Source organism: Lutjanus erythropterus, chromosome 23 (genome assembly GCF_056507025.1).
Source record: "Lutjanus erythropterus isolate fLutEry1 chromosome 23, fLutEry1.hap2, whole genome shotgun sequence".
Classification (NCBI taxonomy): Eukaryota; Metazoa; Chordata; class Actinopteri; order Lutjaniformes; family Lutjanidae; genus Lutjanus; species Lutjanus erythropterus.
In genome coordinates this window covers 11480905-11504624 of record NC_139339.1, presented here as the reverse complement: position 1 = coordinate 11504624, position 23720 = coordinate 11480905, and the positions used below count along the sequence as shown (strand labels likewise).

Below are 23720 nucleotides of genomic sequence, written 5' to 3'. Positions count from 1 at the left end.
ATCTGCTAAAGCGGCCTCTTCCTGTGATTGCAGAGCACTCTGCACATATAAGGGCAAACAGCAACGAGCCGCTGCAAGGAGGAGCAGGAGGAGGAAGTGGGGATATCCCAGGGAGCAGCCTGGGTTGTTTGTCCACTTATTGGCAGAGAGACAGACTGGGAAATCAAAAATAAATAATAAAAGTTATGAAATGCCTTTGAAGAAGTGCCTTGGGAAAAGCAATGGGCCTCCAACGTGGTGCTGGGTGGAGCGGGAGGTGGTAGAAGAAGAAGAAAGAGCGTGGGGAGTAACAGGGAGAGGGACAGTTGACCCAAATCTCATGAACCACAAAATAATAAATGAGGTACTTGACCTCCATTTTCACTGCTGCTTACAGGGCAGTAAACAACTGGGTAGAGTTGAGAACATACTGAGAAAGAACACTCAGATAACAACTATGCGTGCTTCATTTGAAGCTGCTACATTTACACAAAACCAAAATAAAACAAACTTGAAAAGTAAACATGAATCAAAATTTGATAGCAGTTAGTTATGCTGATTAAACACATAAAGCACATTATAAATTGGCACAGCTAAATTTCCCTCAATTTTGTGATATGAGTATAATTTGTTATTCAAATATTTGCTTAAGTGTCTTTTTTCCCCAAAAAAGTAAAATGGATAAAAATCAATAATAAACTGCTCAGAAGCCAGTTTTCACAGATTGGCTTGGTTTTCAGATATAAAACGCATCTTTCTGTACATTTTATTTAATGATTTCATTTGTATCTTTTTTTTAACTTTACATTTACATCTCCTTTTATTGTATATATGTGTATAATTTTACTATGCATGCATATAGAATATTTATGTGTGTTTATTTTGTAAGGATATATTTTGAATCTTTCCAAAGTTAATCATTTGCAGTAACACTGTTACAGTCAAATCAAATATTTTGCTAGGTGTAAAAAGAAATGCAACACACAAAATTACACAAATAAAATGTGTTTTAGTTTAGTTAAAAAAAAAGAAAGAAAAGAAAAGAAAAACACGTTCAGACAATAGTAGAAAATGATTGTGGATTTTCATGACATTTAGATTCAATTTATACCCTGGTCTTGAAGAAGGTATATTATATTAAAGCTGTATTTAGCTTTATTTTATTTTATTTTAATATCTGGAGGGGATTTTTTTTTTTTACTTTACTTTACTTTATACTGATAACCAATAATAACCTGCTTCTCATGGCCGATACTGATAAAATAGCTAATAATTTCGCATTTCTGTATTTTAAAAAGAAGTTCATATAACCTGTAGTTTATGCACACCTGAGGGTGTTTTTTTTCAAAGAACTCAAATCAAATGCTTTCACAATCTGTCAAATCAGATATTACTATTGCCAATGTATCAGCAAGTATACAGCCAATAATTTTTGGCACCTATATTCATCATGCAGCATCAATACTTACATATTTTATTTTTCTGTCTTGATGCTTTTTCTGTTTTGTTTGATGTATTTTCTTCTTGAAGAAATTATATTTTATTTCAGTTGTTTTTAGCTTTATTTTAATTGTAGAAAGACAGATACATATGCTGATACTCTTTTTTTTAATATATATATTTATTCATTTATGGTTGGTTGGAAATATGACATATTTTGAGTAAAATCTTAATAGTATTTATAGTGTGGTCGAGTTTTATATTTGTACTTTTAAAAATGTGTGTGACAGACACAGACCCCCCACCTCGCTCCACACACACACACACACACAGTGGCAGCAGCTACGTCACGCAGTGGGAATGCAGTGAGGAGCTGCTCTGTCTCTCTGCTGCTGCTGCTGCTGCTACAGGCCTCAGGATCCTTCACAAAGTAGGTTAACGACGCTAAAGCTAAAAGAAAGTTATGTCGTGGTAACTTTCACTGAGCCGTGAACGTTTAAACGGAAGTGTAGATTGTATCTGTGTGGCTCGTTTCAGGCGGTACGTGTCGGTTATTTCATTGTTTCCTCCTCGGTTGTGTTGAAGTTAGCCTGGAGGCAAGGCACGAGCTTTGCTCGAGTTCAAAACAGGCGAGCAAACAAGTAAACAAGCCTGTTATTAAAGTTAAGTATTGCTAATTACCCGTCATTATGGGCTCTTATATTACTGAAGTGGTGTGTTTTACTCATATGTGACGCACAGAGGACAGATTTGGACGAACAGCTGGACACTTAGTCTCTCTATTCATAGGAAACAGACGTAAATGTTGCTGTGTGGAGCTAACGTTCCCGTTAAAAACAAGAATATCTCGCCGATGTGTCTTTAATGTGCTGTGTTTGTTCTGTTTTACCTATTTTATCTTGTTCTTGATTTGTAGATGAGACTGAAGCGAAGAGGAGAGTCACTGTAAAGGTACTGTAAAAGGTAGGACATGCTAATATATTGATAATGTTAACTGTATATACCGTGTGCTAATATTTTTTATCCTATTTCCTAACCCGTATTGTAATAAGTCACGTTGCCTTCCTATTTTGTTAAATTCAACTAGCACAAATCGCTACATGAAGGTCGTGTCTAGAAGGGATCTCCAGTCCCGCGAAAGATCTCGCGAGAGTGGGCGTTTTAACTCAAACCGTGATCTTTCCGTAACCCTACCGAGGTGTTTTCTGTCCATAAACATACCCTGATTTTAACCTCAACATTTCCACATTATAAAACTATATGTTAATACAAGACGCAGAGTAAAGAAACAACCTCTTCAAATCTCGCGAGAATTTAGCAAACCAAAGGTTCCCTTCTAGACACGACTACAATAAGCTACATTGTGTCAAACCTGAAACACGTAAGCTAACCTAAACCTGCTGCCTTCAAAATAAAAGCCTTAAATAAGTAATTGCTACATATTCACATGGACAAGCGTGTAAGGTGAGAATAGCAGCCAGTACCGTGAATTATATAATTGCTGTACAGAATATATGTAAACATTGTCAATCATGGATGAAATATAGATTAAAAAAAGACAGGAAAAGTTAAAATACTTGTGTCGATAGTAGAGAGAGAAAATAAATCCCATGTTGATATTTTGGCCAATGTTCACTGATATTTTTAATAATTAATGATACTAGAGCTGCAGCAATTACTTTATTAATCAATTATTAATTATCAAACTCATTTGCAACCATTTTGATAATCAATTAATCAACTTGAATATTTTTTTTAAGAAAAAAGTCAAAATTCTCTGATTCCTACTTCTTAAATATGAATATTTTCTGGTTTCTTTACTCATCTGTGACAGTAAATTGAATTTTTTTGGGTTGTGGGCAAAACAAGACATTTTAGGACGTCTCCGTTTTCACAATTTTCTGACATTTTTTAGTCAAACGACTATTAATCCATCAATCGAGAAAATAACTGACCAATTAATCGATTATAAAATAATCATTAGTTGCAGCCCTAATTAATACAAAACACAAAAAGAAAAATGTGCACATGTGTAGCTATACTGTCTTTTCTCTGTGGCTGAAACAGTAGAGACGTTTTATTTTGAAATTTAAAAACGCTGGATGTCATGTTTGTTCATTCCTGTGTGCTTGACTCTTGTGACTGTCATCAACTTTGACATTTCAGGAACTGCTATGCCTGCTTTGCATTCAGTGAGAAGTCCAGCCGAGCCAATAAATAGACAGATGCATTAGCTTTGTGCTGTAAATCACATACAAACCAAAACAATTGGCTTTAAAACACAGCGAGTGATAAACCCGCGGAGATTAATTCTCTGGCCCAGCCATCCGCGGATTTGAGTGTGTGCTCATCCGGATTCAGACAGAGGCTTAAATCAGGTCGACTGTGGAGGCGGTGGTCACTTTTTCCTCCATGTGGTCACTGTGTAATGTCAGTCAAGTCCATGCTGACATTGCATGGTAACTATAACAACCCCACAAATATAAATAATAAAAGACTGAAAGTCAAAAACAAACCAGGCATTGTATTTCTGTATGTCTACATCATCCTCTCATCCATCATTGTAATCCTCTTACCAACAAGGACTTATGACAACCACACGACCCACATACAATCAGTCTGAGTGGGCTATTAATTTCTCCGCTCTGACAATACAGATTTGCTTTGTCTCGTCCTCATGTTTGCAATCCATTCAGACATTGTGTCAGTCACATGGTGGCTTTCTAAAAAGGTTATAACAGTACATGCTGAAGCTTCCAGCTTTTGTGCACAGAGTCTGAGAATTGATCACTCCACTATGCTTTTAAGAGCAATATTTGTTGTTTAACTGATTAAAAAATTTATTAACCAGTAATGTATGTTTTGTGCACAGTGTCTTCAGAGCTCATTCAAGACTTGGTTTGGTCTGCCTTATTTGCACCCAATTTCACTTTTTTTTTTTTTGCCTGGCAGAGCCATTTGTTGAAATTGGACAGGCAGACGAGCAGCTGTTTGGGTGTGGATCTTCCTCCATGGAGTCATGGCCATGTTGCACTGCCATGTTTCTACAGTAGCCCAGAACAGACAAACCAAACATTGACTCTAGATAAAGCCTTTTGGGTTTTGCACGTTTGGCAGCCATCGTAGGTTCTCGTATATGTTTAGAAGGAGAGGTTGACATGAGGTGTTTGCAATCTGCACGATCACCACTAGATGCCACTAAATCTTACACACGGATCATTTTAAGGTTTCACATAACTAATGTGCTGTCAGAATTTTAAATGAAACCTAAACTGAGAAAAGACTTTAATGCTGTTAACATGTTCAACTATTGGTTAAGGAAAATGCACAAAATTTCCAAGCTTAGTTAGAAAGTTAAAATGCTAATAAGCACTAACACATAAACCCTAATTTCTTTGCTTCTTTTCTACAAGGATTCTATTTTACTTATGTGTTTTTTTTATTCTTTAGTCCAATTAATCAACCATAGGGCCAATTATCTGGCATTTTGAGAGTTTTGGTGAAAAAGTTAGTTTTGAGTCCTATATAACTCTCATGCATCCTGCTGTAAATGTAGACTCAGTCATCGTAATCTTCATCATCAACATGTTACTGGCTAAGATAACTATGTATATTGGGTCATAATGTGCCTGGAACAATGGATTTATACATGACTTGTATTTGTTTTGATATCAGCCATTGGTCTTCCTGCTCTCTAAATATCAGCATCGGCCATCGAAAAACCCATATTGGTCTACCACTAATATATATCAGTGTTTTTTTAATGATATGTTTCCTTAAAGATGTGTATCTTAATGAAGGCCCTCAGGTGCAAGTCAGCACTTTGTGGGCTCAGCTGTGAGCTGCAGTGTTGTTATTTATCCCACTGAGAACACATAATATATTGTTATGAGCCAGGTGCTGATGTGGATACAGACACATATCATTACACAACATTTCCTGTCCCGTTTTTGTCCCCGCTTCATTTGGAAATCAATGATACCAGTGTGTAAACACCCAAAGACAATGACCATTGTGGCAGATAACCACTGATTTGCACCTGTTTGCATATCTGTGTACGAGCTTGTGTGTGAGTGTGCTGGAGAGCTTTTTTCCATGAGTGTTTGTCTCGAAGTGCACAAACACACAAACATACACTCGCACACGTTTCAGGGCAATGTGCGAGCCGGCTGGAAATCCCCGCGCCTTTCAGAATGGCTGCTCTCTTCCTGCCCCTCGACTAGAGGCCTATTGTTCAGTATGTGTGTCCCTGTTGCCATAGGAAACAAAGTCTGAGGCATCCCTTAGTTTCCATTGGTTACATATTACATAAAATACACACAACAGTCACAGTTGTGCTCATGCAAATTATGCCTAAAAGCTGAAAATATTAATCATGCCTACTGACTCATCTGATATGAGGCAGAGCAAAGTCAATATTGTGAGGCACTGACTCACGTTCAGAGAGCAACAAATCCAAATGCACGTTGTCACATTTTCCTTTCTCATTTTGATCTCAGAAGCCTGCCATGTCCGGTCCCACCTGGCTTCCACCGAGGACTCTGGACAGCCCAGAGCGAGCCGTCCCCCAGATGTCCCACTCTGCTGGGTCAGCGATCTACCGAGCCCCCAACAAGAAGGGCATGTCCGACTTCCGGCCAAAATATGGCCCCTATGACCAGAACGGAGGAGGAGGAGGTGGAGGAGGGGGGATGGCCAATAGGTACATGGCTACTGGACCTACAGGTAAGAAAGAAGACCACTACTCATGTAGTGGAGTCAGTGATGGTCATTCAAAACATGCAGAAGACCTGTTTGTTATGAAAGCAATAATAAAGGTCATAAAAACCTGCACTATAGCTTTCACATCTTTGAAATAAAATATAGTAGGATTTATTCTACCTTATCCAAAAAGGACATACATTACATTTACTGTTCCTTATTACTGCATCTATTTACTAGCACTGAACAGTTGACAAAATTGCACGGACACGCAATAAATCTGAAGAATAAGATTTGTAGGTCAGCTCATCTTTGCAGCACTACAGTACTTCATTATAATGCTGGTTTTCACACATTTTTGGTGGTGTGGTTCTGGTTCTGTGATTTGGATATTGCACTTGGCCATATTGTGGCTAATTGTGCAGCCCTCATCAGAAGGGAGCTGTGTAGAGCGCACGGCTAGTAATTGTGGGCTAATTATTTTTGTTGACAGGGTTCAAAACTCAAGTTTTACAGTATGTCATGCATAACAGATACCGGTTGCAACGATAGTAGCAGTAACGGTAGAAGAACAATATAAATGGCATGTATGCAAGACACGAGTGAATAAAGTTACAGGTTAATATTAAAAACGAATGAACACAGCACTGACCCCTTTCAGAATAAAGGCCCAACAATCGTTTAATGGTAAACTAAATAATATTGACTGTTTATGATGGCCTTGGGAACCTCGAGAAGCCTTTGAGTAGGCTGTGGGTTTTTGTTTTGTTTTTTTTCCCAGGTCAAACTTGGAGAGAAGACCTTTTAAAATAATTTAGTCCACGTAAAAGATATTCAGGATTGTCTTGGAAATTTGGTTATTTACATCTGTTCTGTAATCTGAAGGTGGGTCCATGCATCATTCGTCTGGCGATCATTATTACTCCCCTCCCCATGCTCCCAAAGAAGACCGCAACTGGAGCCCTCACATGGACAGCTATGAACTGATGGTGGGTGCATTTTGTACAGCTTTGCTGAAAATAAAAAAAACCTCATATTTTAGTTGGACCTCAAGCTTTAATGAAGTCTCGAAGCTGTCATCTTCCTCCCTCTTTATGCTGACAAGTTTCTTGTGTTGTTCTGTTGTTAGCACCGAGGTCCTGAGAAGCCAGCGACCTATCACTCCAAGATTGATGCTGATATTGACTCTCTCACCAGTATGCTCGCTGATCTGGACAGCCACCCACAGGACTCCAGCACACAAGTAAGGCGATACTCTTTACTGAAACTAAATGAAAGTATTTTGTTGAGAAATTGCATATACACAGACATTTTCCTTTTCATTTTATAGCCACTTTTCAGATTCTGCTGTCAGTACTTGCAGTGCTTCACAGAGAGATTAAATTCTGGGATTATTCGATTGATTAAAATAATCAAACAAAAACACAAGAATTAAAAACAAAAGAATATGAGTGAATTAATAAAAGCATAGAATAGTAATACATTATTTTCTCCCTCCAGCTGTACGACAACGTGCCTTACAACAAATACCTCTCAGGGGATCATTACAAGCCTGCACACCAGAGCACAGCCCCTCCTCAGGCTCGGCCATCCATGGGTTACCCCCCTCATCCCCAGAGCCAATACCACCCAGCGCCCCCCTACCCCAGCGAGCACCCGTCACCTCAGTACTCCACCTCCCACCAGCAGGACTACTACTCCTCCTCCTCCACCCCTAAGCCCTACCCTCAGCCCGTCCCGGCCTCCTACACCACGGCCTCGACCCCCACCGGGCCCCGGTTCAGCGTCCAGGTCAAGACGGCGCAACCCGTCACCTACTCTCAGACGGGGAGACAGGCCGAACAGGCCTACACCCCGCCTCCTCCACGCCAGCACGTGTCACGCCCCCCTCCCCAGACTCAGACAAGTCCGCAGGGCTGGTACCCTCCGCATCAGGCTCAGGAGATGCACTCTGAGGTGGGGTACAAGGGGAGCGGCTCAGGATCTGCAGGAAGAGTTAACCAGGTTCCACTGCCCAAACGAGTGATGGAAAATAATCAAACAGGGTCAGACAGGACTGCACAGAGTCCTGCTTATCAATCCAGCAAGGTAGGACACGTATGTATGTCTGTAGCCTGTTTTAAAAACTGTGGATTATATTGGAACACTTAAAGCTACTACAAGGAAACAATCTCTCTTTAATACCTATGCTTCTATATGACCTACTGTTTCTATTAGGGCTGAATCATTTTGAAAAAATATCTAATTGTGATTATTTGAACTCAAATTGCAATATGATTCGAGGTAATGATCATTTTTACAGCATTATTCAAATTTTGATTGAGAAACTTGTTAAAATCACTATTTTTTTTGTTTGTTTGTTTTTTTCTTTCAGGAATTTCAATAAAATTTTAATTAATTGTGCAGGCCTGATTTCTAAACAGTGATTCTTAATGCCTGCCACCAATTCAGATTCTCCTTGAAGTCGGTTGAAACAGTCCTATTTTTACATTTTCCCAGGCAAAGTTACAGTAAGTAGTATGTTAGCCAGTTTAAAGAGACCAGATTTTTCTTTAGATAATTTTATTGATGTGATTACGGTGGTAAAACTCCAGCTTTGTCCACAGGTGCCACCAAAATCAACAATATATGAAAGTTCCTTGTAGAAGCTTTACTAAAAAGTGTACTCACAAATATAATATGAAGAATTTTTTGGACAAAGGGGCCAGTTTGGTACCTGAGTTTTGGTACCTGTACCAAATAGGTTTTTCAATACCTTCAACTGAGAAATCTAAACAAAATCTTTTCTAAAAAAAATTCTGTTTTCATTGAAAAGAAGAAGTCGGACATTTCAAATATTACATGTAAAAAAACACAAGCAGTCACGTAAATATTCAAAAAATAATTACATTAAAAAAACAAATACATAATAAAAATGAAATGAAAGGATAAGTTCTGGTCATTTGGTTTAACAAAGGAACACATGTGACTCATATGTTCTCTTTTTTCTTCCAGCAGGGCATGTCAACAACCAGGCCTGAGGAAGAGTTGGAACGACTCACCAAGAAGTTGGTGTATGATATGAACCACCCACCTTCAGAGGACTACTTTGGTACAGCTGTTACTCATTGTACACTAATGACGTAGAGCACAACAGATCCTGCATTCTGCCGTTTAAAATAAAACAAATATATGACGTTTTGACTCTCAGGCCGCTGTGCTCGGTGTGGCGACAACGTGGTCGGCGATGGCAGCGGGTGCATCGCCATGGAGCAGGTGTTCCATGTGGAGTGTTTCACATGCATCACCTGCCACGCCCGTCTCCGAGGGCAACCCTTCTACGCCCTCGACAAGAAGAGTTACTGTGAGAGCTGTTACATTGTGAGTAAAGAGACAATTGTACGACAAAGACCTAATTTTTTCCCATTTATGAGTTTTTTGTGGTCTAAATTTTGGCGGGTAGGGTGTTTATTTTCTGTTTGTGTCTGCAGCACCGTTCTTTCCTTCCTGCTCTGATCCGTCCACCTGTTTGTACTTTTCTTGTCAGAGCACATTAGAGCGCTGTTCAAAGTGCTCCAAGCCCATCCTGGACCGGATCCTGCGGGCGATGGGGAAGGCTTACCATCCTCGCTGTTTCACATGTGTGGTTTGTAACTGCTGCTTGGACGGGGTGCCCTTCACCGTGGACGCAACCTCTCAGATACACTGCATAGATGACTTCCACAGGTAAGAAGACAGCCAAACACCATGCTTGCTGTTGTGTGACGTTTTCCCTGATGCGTGTCCGCTAACTGTGAGTCCCGCTGCTTGCTCTCGCTGACAGGAAGTACGCTCCTCGCTGTTCAGTTTGCGGTGAGCCCATCATGCCTGAACAGGGTCAGGAGGAGACAGTCAGGATTGTAGCTCTGGACCGCAGCTTCCATGTTAACTGTTACATCTGTGAGGTGAGTCCACACGGGATTAGATAACACAAAATACCAGAAACAGCAGCACCTGTTGATTTAAAACTTCTCATTTGATGTTTGAGATAAAGTATAATGTTTAAGAAGAGTTAAATTTTAATGTCTAAGGACTGAGTCTTTTTTTCTAAAAGCTTTAAGAGTTTTAACAGGTTAAATGAGATATTTTGGTCTGTTAATGCACAGTTTAATGGGCCAACATTTGTAAAATAAACTTCATAATTATTTATTAACTACTATTGCAAAACTTGGTTAACATGTACATCACATCTAGTAGCATCTTCTATCAAATCCTACTGTTTAACAAAGTAGAGTGTTGCCCTCTGGTGGTTGGAAATATTAAAAACTCCTGTTAGTACAGTGATGTTCAATGAAAATTTGAGTTAAAAAGTTGTCTTGTTCCACACTGTACCACAGCAACAATAAAATAATATAGCGATGTGTGCATAAGTGAGAGAATTGAAGCAGACATTTAAAAGTAGAGCTGCACTAGTTTGGTATTTATCTGTCTACATGCATTTACGGGATGAGTCCGTGTGAGAGTGTTAAGTTGAACTGACTGCAGTGTCTGTCCGTGTTCATCAGGAATGTGGTCTCCTGCTGTCTTCTGAAGGCGAGGGTCGAGGCTGTTACCCGCTGGACGGCCACATCTTGTGTAAGAGCTGCAGCGCTCACCGCATCCAGGACCTTTCAGCCAAAATCTCCACTGACTGCTAACAAACTTGTGTCCACTCCACATTTTCAGGCCCTCTCGCTCTCACAAATCCACAAACGGTCGACATATTACACATTATCGAGTCATGGGCTCCTTTTTCTTTCTTTTTTCTTTCTTGGTTGCTCTGACTATGACTGGACATAAATGTTGTTATAGCTCCCTCTGTTGGTGTCCAGCTGCAATCTCATCTTCAGGGGAACATTTTCTGTTGCTGTTACTGATTTAAAATGAGAAACGGAGGTCTGATGGTGCATTCAGAACTCTTACTACGTTTTCTTTCTTTCTTTTTTTTGGTACACAGCTGCCCCATATGTCATGTTTAGTTCAGTGTTCGACAGTGGCCTGACCTGCAGGCAGCTTGGGCTCCACTCACCATGTATTCACACCGGTACTGCTCAACTATTAGCTTGCACATTAATTATCACTGTCAAGGACGATGAACGTATGGAAAGATATCATAGATTTAAACCTGAAAATGGGGGGGGGGGGGGTTGTTACAGAGAAGCTGCATAAATGATAATAATGAATCTGTCTAAACGATGGGACCTGTACATTTGTAAAACACTAAACATCAGCATGCAAAACTGCCTCAAAACAAGCATATAAAAAGCACATAATTCAACAACTGTGACTGTACATAACGGGCTGGTTTGGTTTGATAGTGAAACTGATGCCAACTGTTTTTGGGAAGCATGTAGCCTTTAGTGCAGTGAATCTTTGCAGAGAAGTAGCCTCATAGCGCGAGAAATGTAGACGAAAGGAATGTGTAGTTAACATTACAACCCAGGTGTTTCTTTTTCTTTAGAATTTCGTTAAATGCTAGAACAAATCTCTCCTACATCTCAGCACTCAAACGTTACAATCTCATGTTGTTTAGTTATTAAACGAAAGCGCGCGACAGGATTTTTGCCATGTTTTTAATCATCCAGAATAACATTTTTTGAATGTCTACAATACACAATCTTCCTTTGTTTTTGTTTTTGTTTAACATTTGTTGTTGGTTGATACTTGACTGTTACATTGAAGGTGATGGTGCAATGAAGTCAAATGCTTTCTTCTCTCTTTGGAAAACAGGGTGTTGGTCACTTAATGTGGCTTGTAAGCATCCTATCGTGTGAAGCTCGAGCCCCATGTGAAGAGTCTGTACATGTGTCATAAGGAGAAAAGTGTGAAACTGAGAACATACTCTGTTTAAAAGAATATTTGGTAAACTATACTGCTTATTTTTTACATTCGACAAAATAAAAGTGGGTTTTATTGTGATTTATTGTTGCCCCCCTAAAAAATTGATTGTGATTTTGCAATACAACTCTTCACCTGCGGATTTGATGTTTGTTCATCCTTGCACTCGTGTGGGCCAAGTTGTCGTTCTCTGAAACTTTGGAGCCACAGTATTTGTTATGATTGTGTTTAACCTCTTGTCTCTCCGTCCTGATTTTTGTACTTGTGTAACTTAAAGGGCTAGACATTTGAAAGCCTTACCTCAAGGATGTCATTCAGTTTCATAATAATCCTGTTTTTTTTTAAAAAAAACTAGGTTTGTCTGTGAATTCTGCTTTTTGTTTTCTTCATGACAGAAAAACAGTTCATATTTCATCTCTTGTTAATTTATCTCATGATGTGTATATATATATATACCGTATTAGCATTAATCTGCTTTTTATCATCACGTTAGGGTCCTGACCCATGCCATCTCTTGTGTCATACTCTTTGAATCACTTCATTTTGTTTCTGTTACCATTTATCCTCCTTGATGTGTGTTCAGGTTGAAATGCTGTGAATTGGAGCTCGTAGATCAAAGTGTGCGGTACTGCAGCAGACGTCTGTCTGCGGATGAATTCACACTGAGAGGAAGAAGGCTGTTCAAGTAGAAATGGCAGTTAGGTACATTAATGGAAGAGCCTGTGAACACGAGTGGATTTTCTCCTAATACATGTTGTAGTAACATAATTGATTATTAAAATGTCAACAAGCCCATCAGTGTGTTTGTCACTTTTTATGCACAACATAAACAGGCACTTCATCAATTTTATACATCGCATGCAATTTTAGTTTGATCTGTTGTATTTCAGCCACTCTTTTTACTATTTTTTACTCTTTTTTTTTTTTTTAGTGTCCTGAGATGACTTAATGATATGGTGCTATATAAAGTTAAATTGACTTTAAGTTACAGAGGAAAGATGACTGGCGATAAAAATACTGGGTTCTTTTGGGTGGAAACAAGGCTTATGTCTAAGACACACAAAAAAGAGTGAAATCAGGATACTACATGACAAACATACCCTTTTAAATCACAAAATTTTATTTTACACACTTTCTACATTCCTAATATCCCTCTCAAGAATATAGCCAAAACACCTGTACATTTGGCGTCTTGCAACATATGAACTTCTCCTTACAAAGTGCAGATAAAAACAAAAATACTCCAGCCTGATCAGCTCTGGTCTTGTGTTAACACGAGGTGAACGTCTTCCAGAAGAAGTTGCGGCAGCCTGCCTTACGCTCTCTTTGGGAAAGGGGAAGGTGTCGTCGCATCACCTCCTCCCTGACTCCCACCTCCTCTTCCTCCTCGGGCTCGGGGAGCATCTCGTCTCCTCTCGCTGCCATCAGTTCAGACACAAACTTCAGCAAGAGCAAATGAGCAAGATCCTAGAGGAGGACAGGACACCTCAGACACCACTTGCACACTTTAAGTTGTTCCCCAGATCACATCTCAACTCCTGATAGGCTTTTCCTTCATTTCAACCATTTAATTCTTTGGAATATCAGACACATGAGCAACTCACCTTGTCATTTGCGAGGTCTGCCCTCAGTGATTCTGTCAGCATGTCTCTGCGTGGAGCACCGCTGACCTGCACCAGCAGCACAGAGGAAAACAAAACCACCAGAAGAACCTGCACCTGACAGTAAAACATCTCCACTTTAAACAGGAAGAAACGCAAGAATCCAACTCTTATAATCCCCGATTCTCTTTCCAAAAACACTGATGATGTGCAAAAGCTCCAAATATAACAAACTCCAACGAGTCTGAAAGTCACTTATCTGTGTAGGGTGTGTTGAGCTGATAAATAGGCCTCTTCATCTTCAAATCCTCCTCATCCTCAAGCTAATGAAAGGATGTGATTGGTGGAGAAGATTGGAATGGGGAGGTGTGCAGTGGAGGTTGTGTCACTGCACAGAATAAGGTCATAATTAACCATGATGTCCAAAACAAAACATCTGACTTTTTGCGCTGAGTAGTGCGCTTGCTGCAATAACTTTTTAATGTGAAAACACAACGATTATTTTTAATTAATTAATGGTAACATATGACTTTGTTCTGTCGGTGATTATTAGCTGCAGCAACTTTGCTGGTGTCCTGCTCTCAACATGAGGCCTGCATGCTGTGCAGGGTTGCTAATGACACAATGTGACTCAAATGTTAATGAGGCTCCCTGGATGCTGGTGACCAGTCCGTCACTTTGAGTCAGAGGATAATAAACATTTAAATGTCAGACTGCAAACAAAACACTTGATGTAAGTGTTTGCAGTCTGGACACAAACAGGGACATAATTACAGTCGAGGTTGGGAGGGGTGCTCTACCTCAACATATAGGAATTAATTAATTAATTAATTAATTAATTGTACTACTGTGAGAGTGAAAGCGCTCTTGTTTATTTCTCATTCACACTTTGGTCTGATTCATTAAACCTTCATTTTGCTCCACATTTGTCCCACCATTCCTGCATCCTCAGGTTGAGAACCGTTGACCTTTCTCCCACCACAGGACTCCCTTTGATAAGTCTGATTACTCAGTCTTTAATCATGACACGACTTGACTTTAAGTAACATTTTCGGAGCAGTGAGGATGTCGTGACTTGCAGGCGTCCAGCTGTGCCGCCCTGGACGAAGGACAGGGAGTCCAACAGTGTGATGATCACACAGATCACACCTCTACTGCCTCCACACCTGCTGCTACACGAGATAAAATAGTACCAATGTGTCAGCAGTTCGTCAGGATTAATTAACAAGCAGAGATTCTTCCTGCTGATTGGCACATAACTCTATAGGATTCTTTATACTGTTGTTAATTTCAGTACTTCATTCTATATCTCGATGAAACCCTGTATTTAAACCAACAATAAGACATTCGTCTGATCATTTAAAATCAACCTAAAAGTCTGGAGATTAAAGTAAAAGTACTTCTTACAAAAACTAAAAGTACAAAAATATTAGCAAACAAAAGTAACAAATACAAAAGTTTTCATCATGCACAATGGCCCAATTCAGAATTATATATATTATATGACTGAATTCTAATTATTGATGCAATAATGTGCACATTTCTTTAATGCGGCTGGTTTTAATTTCATACTTGAACTATAATAATAAATGATATTGTATTTGTTGATGATAGTGGAGTTAAAGAAAAAGTAGCTCACATCCCTCCAGAATGTGGTGGAGAGGAATGAGAAAGTAGCCTGACATGTAAATACTATTACTAATACTATTACTGTACTTGTACATCAAAATAGTAGTTAGATTCCACCACTGCCTGTAGGTTACAGAAATGCTACACAGTCGCCACAGCATGTTTATAACTGTATCACTTTTCAAGGCTCGAATCTAGAGAGGAACCCCAGAGTCGTGAAGATCTCGCGAGAGTCATAATTTTAACCAAGATTATGACATTTATCTACCTTTAACTAGATGTTTTCTCCATTTTAACCAAACCAGATCTTAACTACTGCGTTGTTTACTTATACAATATTATTAGTGCACATAAATAAACAACTCGTAGAAATATCGCGAGAGTCTCACAAATCAAGGGTTCCCATGTAGACAAATTTTCGAAGGCTGCCTGCCTGTAATATCTGGTCATTTATTGCATACAGTATGATGGCAGACGCAGCTTGTTACTATATGACAACTGACAAATAACATAACAACAGACAAAGAGCAGCCTAGCATACATTTTAATCTAAAGTCAGCTTTTTGGCTAAAACGTTTGAACCGAGCACCGCTTCTAACGACTGTAGCCTACTCTGTCCACTGGGTGTTGCTGTAAGATCACGCTTTCATTCATAGCCATTTGAACTAAATGCCTTATGAAATATCATTCTAAGTTTTTTTTTTTTTGCTTAACTTACTATTAGTTATGAGCTATTAATCGTTGGTGTTTTTAAAAATAAAGGCCAAGAAACCGGAGGTTTGTGCTAATTAGCTTCTCAGGTGATTCGGTCAAAATGGCGACCTCTCTGCAGGTAAACACGTCTGACAGTGTTCAAATCGACACATAGTCATCAAATAAGTCTCTTGAAATATGAGGATATGTTCCCTTACTTTGTGTGGGTGAGTTTCAAAGTGAAAGGTAAAAGCTTGGTTTAACTGTAGCTTCATGCAAAGATTTATTTATTCGTGTGTTTGTTTTCAGTGTGGTGTTGCTGCTCGCCTCCTCACCTTCCTGTGTCACCAGTCCACTGCCTACAGGTGAGACCAGTCCTACCATAATGTCTAAAAATACCTGTTTTATAACATCACCCAGATATGAGTAAAGACCAGTCAACTCCAGGGGGTCCTTCAGGAGACTCTGGGGGCTTCTATACAAGGAGTGGATATTACTTTAGTCTCGACAATAAAATGCTTTTATTTCAATATAGTATATTACCTCTCCATGTACAGAGTTTTGTATGGGAGGACTATTAAATATCCTGCCACAGGGGAAATACTGTGCTGTTAGAGAGCTCCTGTCTGAAATTATATACAGGTTAATATGGTGCAGTGTAGAATGAGATATACTGTGACAAATACTGTTTGCTGCTGTTACTTTATTGCTCCCTTACATTAAATTACTTTATAAGAGCAGACATGTCTGATAAAATGTTCTTTTTGACCATATCTATATGTAGGACGGGGATCCCAAACTTTTTCATGTCAAAGACCACGACAATAAATGCACATTAGACCATGGACTTCCATATTTCAGATATGCTTTTCATGAGTTAATCGAGCATTTGACAAAAAGTTTCATTATTTTAAGATGATATATTTTGAAGCCATAATAAAAATGATTTATAATCTGGGCTGATTGTATTTAGTTTTTTGTAATCCGATTATGTAAACACAATGACATGTAATCTGTTAATACCTAACCCTAATATTTTGAGTCAAAACAGTCAACCCTATTTCTCCCCTTGTTGTTCCAACATCCAAATAATTAGATAAAATTTAAAATATTCTATTCCTCCTTTTGTTGAGGACTCCTTCCAGTTTAATGCATTTATAAACATATACACTTGTTTCGTTAACAGCTGTGACCTTTCTTTTCAGGAACTTTTCAGACCAAATGTCTTGAACGACACTTTTGGCTTTCTGTCAAATCCAGCTTCCTTGGCCGTATGATGCGTTTTGACTTTGAAGGTATGTTTCTTTACCCTCTTTGAGAAAATGTGTTCCTGAGAAGTTCTTATCATGTGGAAATGACGTATGATTCGATGGTGTTTTACTGTAAACCACAGACCAGTATGGAGTCCACCTGTTGACCGATCAGGAGGCCACACTCTGTGGTTACACCGTCCTTATCAATGGCGTTGGAGACCTGGTGTTTCGTGCCTCCTTCCTGGCCTGTCATGTCCACACCAAGGTAGATTCCTTTTCTCCAGTTTTTGTGTTTTGATATGTTGCAGGACTGTTTTCCCAACAACACACCACACCCGTGTGTCTCCCCTGCAGAGAGGCGCAGAGTATCAGCTGCGTCTGAGGTTTGTGAACCTGCAGGCGGATGGGAAGGTGGAGGTTTATCCCCTCCAGCTCCACTGCTCCCTGCAGGGGCAGCGGAGCACCAGAGAGATCGTCTGTGAGGAAAACTACATGGAGGTGACTTACTAACCTGCATAATTATATCGTCACATCGAGACAATTACAAAAACAAAGAAAAAACAACAACAAAGATCTAGACTAACACAGAAAAGGCAATAACACAATTAGTAAATAAAAGAGCAATTAAAACTTGCCAATTGATAATGAAAATATAAAATAAAACACAGTTATGTAAAACACTTACAAGAAGACGTTGGGAACCTTTAGGTCAAATTTCAAAAGGGAATGTACTGAATATTGAAAAGGGAGTGCATTGATTTCTGATCAGGAGTCAGATACACTGTAACGATCCTCAAACATAATTTCCAAACGCTTGCTGGAGCTGAGAGAAGCATTTGGGCAACTTGTGAAGATATATGAGGACTTGTCTTTTCCTCTCTAGGTGTCCGTCCAGCAGCCAATTCTGCCCATTACATCCAACAATGAGAAGCAGGTTAGTTTATTGACAATGCAGAATTTCTAAAGTAAGAGGAGTTGCAAGAGTTGCCTTCTGTTGTTGTGTTGTGGTTCATAAATGATACTCAAGTCGAATCAGTTGATTCTTTGTCACTGAGCAGGTAGCTGATGAGGCAGACTTGGCTGTGATGCTCCACAGAGACGACCAGCAGCCAGAGGAGGCGAGGCTCTTGTCCCTGACCGAGGCTGCTGCTCTGGGCTACCACATCTCGCTACGTGACTCACGCCTCGCCCTCCGCTGTCCCCACTCCTCCCCCCTCTCGTATTCTGTCAAGGTACTCAGAGACCATGTTGTTTACTGGGGATTACTGAGCCTGCATCTGACAGTTATTTAGTTTAGCTGCTGTGTGGGTGTTTCTGTTTTTTTCCCAGGAGAATGGAGTGGATTTAGAGATCGTCAGAGCGACAGTCCTGTACCGACTGCAGAGAAACTTCCTGGCTGTGGAAACCACTGTTGCCTGCGCTCTCAGTTCGTACGCCTCATCAGTATTACATTGTTTGATTATACTATAAAATGCCAGTCTTAAATGCATCTTTCCCCTTCCCTTTCTCACCCGCAGATGAGGCGACGGCAGATGGGTCTGACCTGCTGTGGACTGTCCCTCATGTTCTGTCTCCGTTAGTCCACGGTCAGTTCAGGGACAGAGGCCTGATGGTCGGAGTAAACGGACAGACTCTGACTGAGTCTGAAACTAAAGAGAGAGGATTCAAGATCAGTCTGAAGGAGGAAAGAGTGGAGGTCAGGATTCCTTTAGGAACCCACGGTGGACACACTAAGGTATATAAATAAGCTCTAGTATAGGACAACTGTCCAACCCTGGACGTTTCTGCCTTACATTGGATAAACATGATGAGGGATAACAGGATGATTTCATGGATGAAAAAGAAGAATAACATTTTTGTTGCAGAAAATTGTGGGGTTTTTAGAACTAGAGTCTGACTGACACTGGATTTTTGGGACTGATACAGATATTCTGTAATTTTGGAAAGCGTTATCAGATATACATAACATGTCCCGGTATACATTATTATGACAATATTTGATTAAAACAGCTCAACTCGACTGTACTCCACTGTACTGTAGTACTGTCTGAGCGTAGGCAAGAGCTGATCGTCATAGCGACGCTGTTCCCACAGCTGAGAAACTGCGGCTTTTATTCACCGACAAACCTAAACTACCCATTTACATCACTGTCGCTTTACACATTCTGTCAAACTGACAGTTTCCCTACTCACCTTTTCCTCCACTCAGCACGCATTTGCCGTCACTCTGTGCCGCCATAAACTGTAATTACTCTGCCAGTCACCCTCTCTCATGCTCATTTAAGTAGACTAAAACATACTCACTGTACTGCGCTCCTTGGACCCTTAGCTACATAGCTGAAATTTTCTTGCTCCTGTTTGGCCTTCAGTTGTTATTTTGCCTCTGGGGTATCCTGGGGTATTTTGCTTTTTTCTGTCAAAGCACTTTGTAAACTCAGTTTCTAAAGGAGTTTGCAGTGGTTTGTTTGAGTGACTTCAGTGTGACTGCTGTGATTCTTGCAGAGTGGAGTTGTGAGGGGACAGTACAGTCAGTCCATGTCAGTGGATCTGCTCTTCATGAGACAGTGGGAGGACGAGCGCTGGCCTCTCACACAGCATCGCTCCTTCAGACTCCTGAAGACTCCTCTCATCCCACAAACCCCAGTCTTCACCAACAGTAAGGCTTTCTGAAGCCTTGTTAAACTTATTTATTTATTTATCTGTCCAACATTTCACAGAATACTTTCAAAGTTACACACAAAAACAGACTTTAAGTTTCCTGTGTGTTGATCTCTGTCTCTCTCCACAGACACTGTCTCATCTGAAGGATTGTTCTCCATCACTGTAGGCGTCTTTGCAGCTGATGTTTCCCTGCAGAAGGTGACGGTCGAAGGTGGCGGTGACCTTTTAACCTGGTCTCAGAGCCACCAAACACAAAGTGACACAGAACTCAGTGTGTCCAAGCTCTCCCACTCTAATGGCAGCCACTCATACCAGCTCTGTCTCCCACTGTCACACCCAAAAATAATCCCAGAGGTGAGATTAACGGAGTAGTTTTATTATGTGTACAAGTTTTAAAAGTATCTGAAACAAGCTGCTGTCTAATCCCAGCATATAGGTGGTGGCTATGAGACGTACAGCCTCTCTTTCACTTTCACTCTGAACATTATACCCACTGGAGAGGTGTTTTATCATCAAGATACTGTAGAGCAAAGTGTTGAATACAAAGGTGAGTACTTAGAGTATGTTTTCACCTTGATACAGATCCGCCATGTTGAGCTGCTGTGTTTCTACAGTAGCCCAGAATGGACAAACCAAACTCTGGTTCTAGATAGGACCTCCAGTATGATTTAGAAAATGGCAATATGATGCTTTTTTTTTGGTAAACAGGTATGAAGGGCAGAGCTACAAAACAGCTGTAAGATTTTGGGGTTATACTGTGCAGCTGTGTGATACAGATTTCTATACATTAATAGATGAAAAATGTTAAACTCTCCTCTTAAAACCTGAATCTCAGCCTCACTAACAAGTACCCCTGATGATTCCCCATCTGTCCTGGTGCAGCTCCGACCTCCCCTAAGCTGGAGGGGAAGTGCACCGACAGCAGCCTGCTCGTGCTGCTGCACCACGGGGCCCAGCAGGCTGAGCTGCAGTGGGAGCTCTTCCTGGGAGCCCGCAAGCTGGACTGGGACCTGGTGGAGATGGGTGGGTTTGTGGTGGAGGCAGAGGACAGCTACTTAAGTGTGGAGATCCCCTTCAGCAGCCCAGGAATAAACTATGAGGTGATCAATCAGAGTGTTTTTTTAACTTAAGATTTACACTTCCTTTTAGTGGATAATTAAGTGATTTTCTTTCAAATATTCCAACCCGTTTGTCTATTGTTCTTAATTTATCACAGTCAATTTAGATGCTGCTTGACATTAGCATAAAGTTTAGGATGATTTCACAGTTTATCTTGTGGTCATGTAGTGTTCTGTGGTAATTTTTCATTGTCAGTTAATTAGTTTTTTTACTTACTTAATCTCCATCTTACTGAATCTGATACCATCTGTGAGTGTAATTCAGTAAATTACCTCTTTTATAACAGCAGTTTCCCATCAGAAAAGGCAGTCTGACCGAAAAGTAAAGCAGTTAAAATATTCTAAATATAGCGTACAATTAAACTGATATTGATGTTTTTTCTGGGTGGCTAAAATACGTGTCAGTCGTTAACTTACTGACTATAGATAAGAAACCTCTAGAATCCCACTTGAGAAAATCCCCTTCCTTTAATGCAAAGACAGGATTTGGATCCTTTGGTAAAACAAGCCCAGTGCTTATAAGAGAAGATCAACGGTGTTTGGGCTTGTCACTCCATCATATCACTGCTGTGATGATTTGTTCCCTTCCGCCAACCTCATTTCTCCCCTGTAGGAGCTGACACTGCAGGGTCTTGTCTCTGGAGTGGAAGTGTCCGTTGTGGATGCAGAGTCTCTGCAAGTGAAGGACAGTCTCGTCTATAACTGCTCCTTTCCTGTCAGAGAGCTACTTGGTACACAACAAACTGAAGCACAATAAAAAAAATGGTTTTAGTTTATAATAATGTTGACATTCACAGGGTTTCTCTTGACAGCATGTTTGCCAGAAGGGAGGATGGTGGCTGTAGTTGACACCACCCACACCATCCCGCCCACTCAACCGAACCGAACCACCCTATTGGACCCCAGCTGTGTTCCCATGGAGACAGACAGCGCCAGAGCCCTGTTCAGCTTCAGCCTGGACTCCTGTGGGACAACTGTCACCGTGAGATACTTTAATTATATGAAATTATTCACACAGAAAATACGCTCTCCGGCCTCTTCTCTGATATCCTCATATTTCCTCAGACTGAGGGAAACGTCTTCGTTTATGAAAACCAGATCAGTTACCGTCAGAATTTTCTGCCTGTAGAAGATCCTGTCATACACAGAGATTCTCCGTACAGGTGAGAAAACATACATTCTGAGCTCGGCCCTTTCTTTATAACAGATGATGGTGTTGATGTCAGTTTTGTTTTGTTTTAGGCTGACGATTCAGTGTCGATACCCAGCAAACGATACCAGTACTCTTACTGTCCAACACCCTTTCAACACCTCTCTGGAACTTTCACCCAGTCCAGTGAAACACATACGCAAGGAAGCTGCAAAAACAGGTGCGTGAGCAAAACTGAAACTTGTATTTGAAACTGCAAGTATGAATTTGAATCATTATTAACATTAATACCTCAATCTGCTTTGATCAGAGTCCCAACACAGTATGGTAAGGTATGGAACTTTCTAAAATGTGAAATTCAGAGTTTCTAAAAATAAACAGATTATATAAGCAGAGTGTTTCTCGGGGCAGACAGCCAGCGCAATCAAAAGCTTTACGACCTTGTGAAATAATGCGGGCCAGAGCGAGCTTAAGATTATTGAAAGCAGGACAAGAAGTATGGCGTATGACTAAATGCACTCCTACACAGAGCTGCTTCTGTTTTGTTTGAAAGAAAGTGCTGAAATATCTTTGAATATAATAATCAAAAATATCAAACTTGCTTGAACATTTAAGAGTTATGCAGTGATGCAGTTATCAGAAAAGAAAAAAAAAGACTATCTTTACAACTTTTATGGCTGCATTAATTAACTTTTTCAACTCATTTCAGTTTTTTATTTGTAAAAGAGACAAAACAACATGTAGGAACAATAATAATATAATAATTATAATGTGAAAACTGAAAATAATACAAGTAACACCAGTTATAGTTGACCTCCTCTTTGGGGAGAGATTTAACAGAGGGACGTCAACCAGCTTTTGTGTAGAAGTAATCGATTTGGATTAGCTAGTACACTGAACTGGGTAGGTCATACTGTATTATGAGAATTAATTATGTCAAAGATAATATAAATATTTTACTGTCATATAAGTTGATGTAACTAGATGTTTACCCTATTGTCTCATCTTTTCTGGACTTTCAGTGTGGATCACATGGATGCTTGTCTCCGTGCCGCTGCTCCTGATGATCTGCACATGGATATCTGCATACGTGACCTGTGAATTAAATAAATGAATGCTATTTTATTTTACTTTTTTTTTTTTAGGTCTTTGTTGTAAATTATCTTCAGTATATTCTCGTCAGTGTTCACTGTAATCCACTTGTGATTGTGTTAAAATATTTATTTTTATTTTTATTTATTATAAATGTTTTACTTATGTTGTTGCTCAGCACTTTTATCTAGGTTTCTTATTCGTGTTTCTTTGTGTTTAGGAGCTTTTGATTATTTTTGTGTTAAGTCACATTGTAAATGAGGTCTCTACCTTAATGTATTTCAAAGTTAAAAGAAAGGTTAAATTAAAACTATAAAAATATTGATGTCTGCAGTCCAAGGTTACTATAGTTAACTAAAACTAAAAACTAACCCTCCATATTGTAATTGAAATAAACCTCCTAAAACTATTATTGAAAGTAACAAATAAACAGTAAAAACTAAACTGAAATGAGCAAACCCACTCTGGAAACTAACTGAAACTAAACTGCATTGAAAACAAAAATTAGAAACAACATCAAAAACAAATTAAAATACAAACTTAAAATAACTCTGATGCAGTCAATTTT

General features: G+C 39.7%; 3 protein-coding genes across 4 annotated transcripts; 2 read left to right on the top strand and 1 right to left on the bottom strand.

Moving 5' to 3' along the window:
- Positions 1–1731: 1731 nt before the first annotated feature.
- Positions 1732–12750, top strand: trip6 (thyroid hormone receptor interactor 6). Of its 2 annotated transcripts, XM_084712433.1 has the most exons (11): positions 1732–1849; positions 2336–2382; positions 5919–6144; positions 7006–7109; positions 7250–7363; positions 7621–8208; positions 9115–9211; positions 9311–9480; positions 9647–9825; positions 9923–10043; positions 10644–12750. In XM_084712433.1, exons 3-11 carry the CDS (start codon positions 5928–5930, stop codon positions 10773–10775), a joined length of 1722 nt encoding a protein of 573 aa, XP_084568559.1. In that variant the 5' UTR covers positions 1732–1849; positions 2336–2382; positions 5919–5927; the 3' UTR covers positions 10776–12750. The 2 variants fall into 2 exon arrangements, with proteins under 2 accessions (XP_084568559.1, XP_084568558.1); XM_084712432.1 differs by lacking the exons at positions 1732–1849; positions 2336–2382; positions 5919–6144 and having other exon boundaries at positions 6542–7109; positions 9118–9211.
- Positions 12751–13054: 304 nt separating this feature from the next.
- Positions 13055–13929, bottom strand: sst5 (somatostatin 5). The gene is made up of 2 exons (XM_084712414.1): positions 13560–13929; positions 13055–13422 (listed from the first exon to the last, which is right to left on the bottom strand). The coding sequence occupies exons 1-2, from the start codon at positions 13686–13688 to the stop codon at positions 13225–13227; spliced, it is 327 nt and encodes a 108-aa protein (XP_084568540.1). The 5' UTR covers positions 13689–13929; the 3' UTR covers positions 13055–13224.
- A 2147-nt stretch (positions 13930–16076) lies between these two features.
- Positions 16077–23161, top strand: LOC146305668 (uncharacterized). Its single transcript, XM_084713125.1, has 18 exons — positions 16077–16105; positions 16188–16243; positions 17084–17173; positions 17272–17396; positions 17486–17629; positions 18015–18065; positions 18190–18363; positions 18461–18557; positions 18649–18866; positions 19634–19787; positions 19920–20146; positions 20222–20339; positions 20675–20892; positions 21524–21641; positions 21723–21892; positions 21976–22073; positions 22153–22284; positions 23083–23161. The coding sequence occupies exons 1-18, from the start codon at positions 16077–16079 to the stop codon at positions 23159–23161; spliced, it is 2298 nt and encodes a 765-aa protein (XP_084569251.1).
- Positions 23162–23720: the final 559 nt, after the last annotated feature.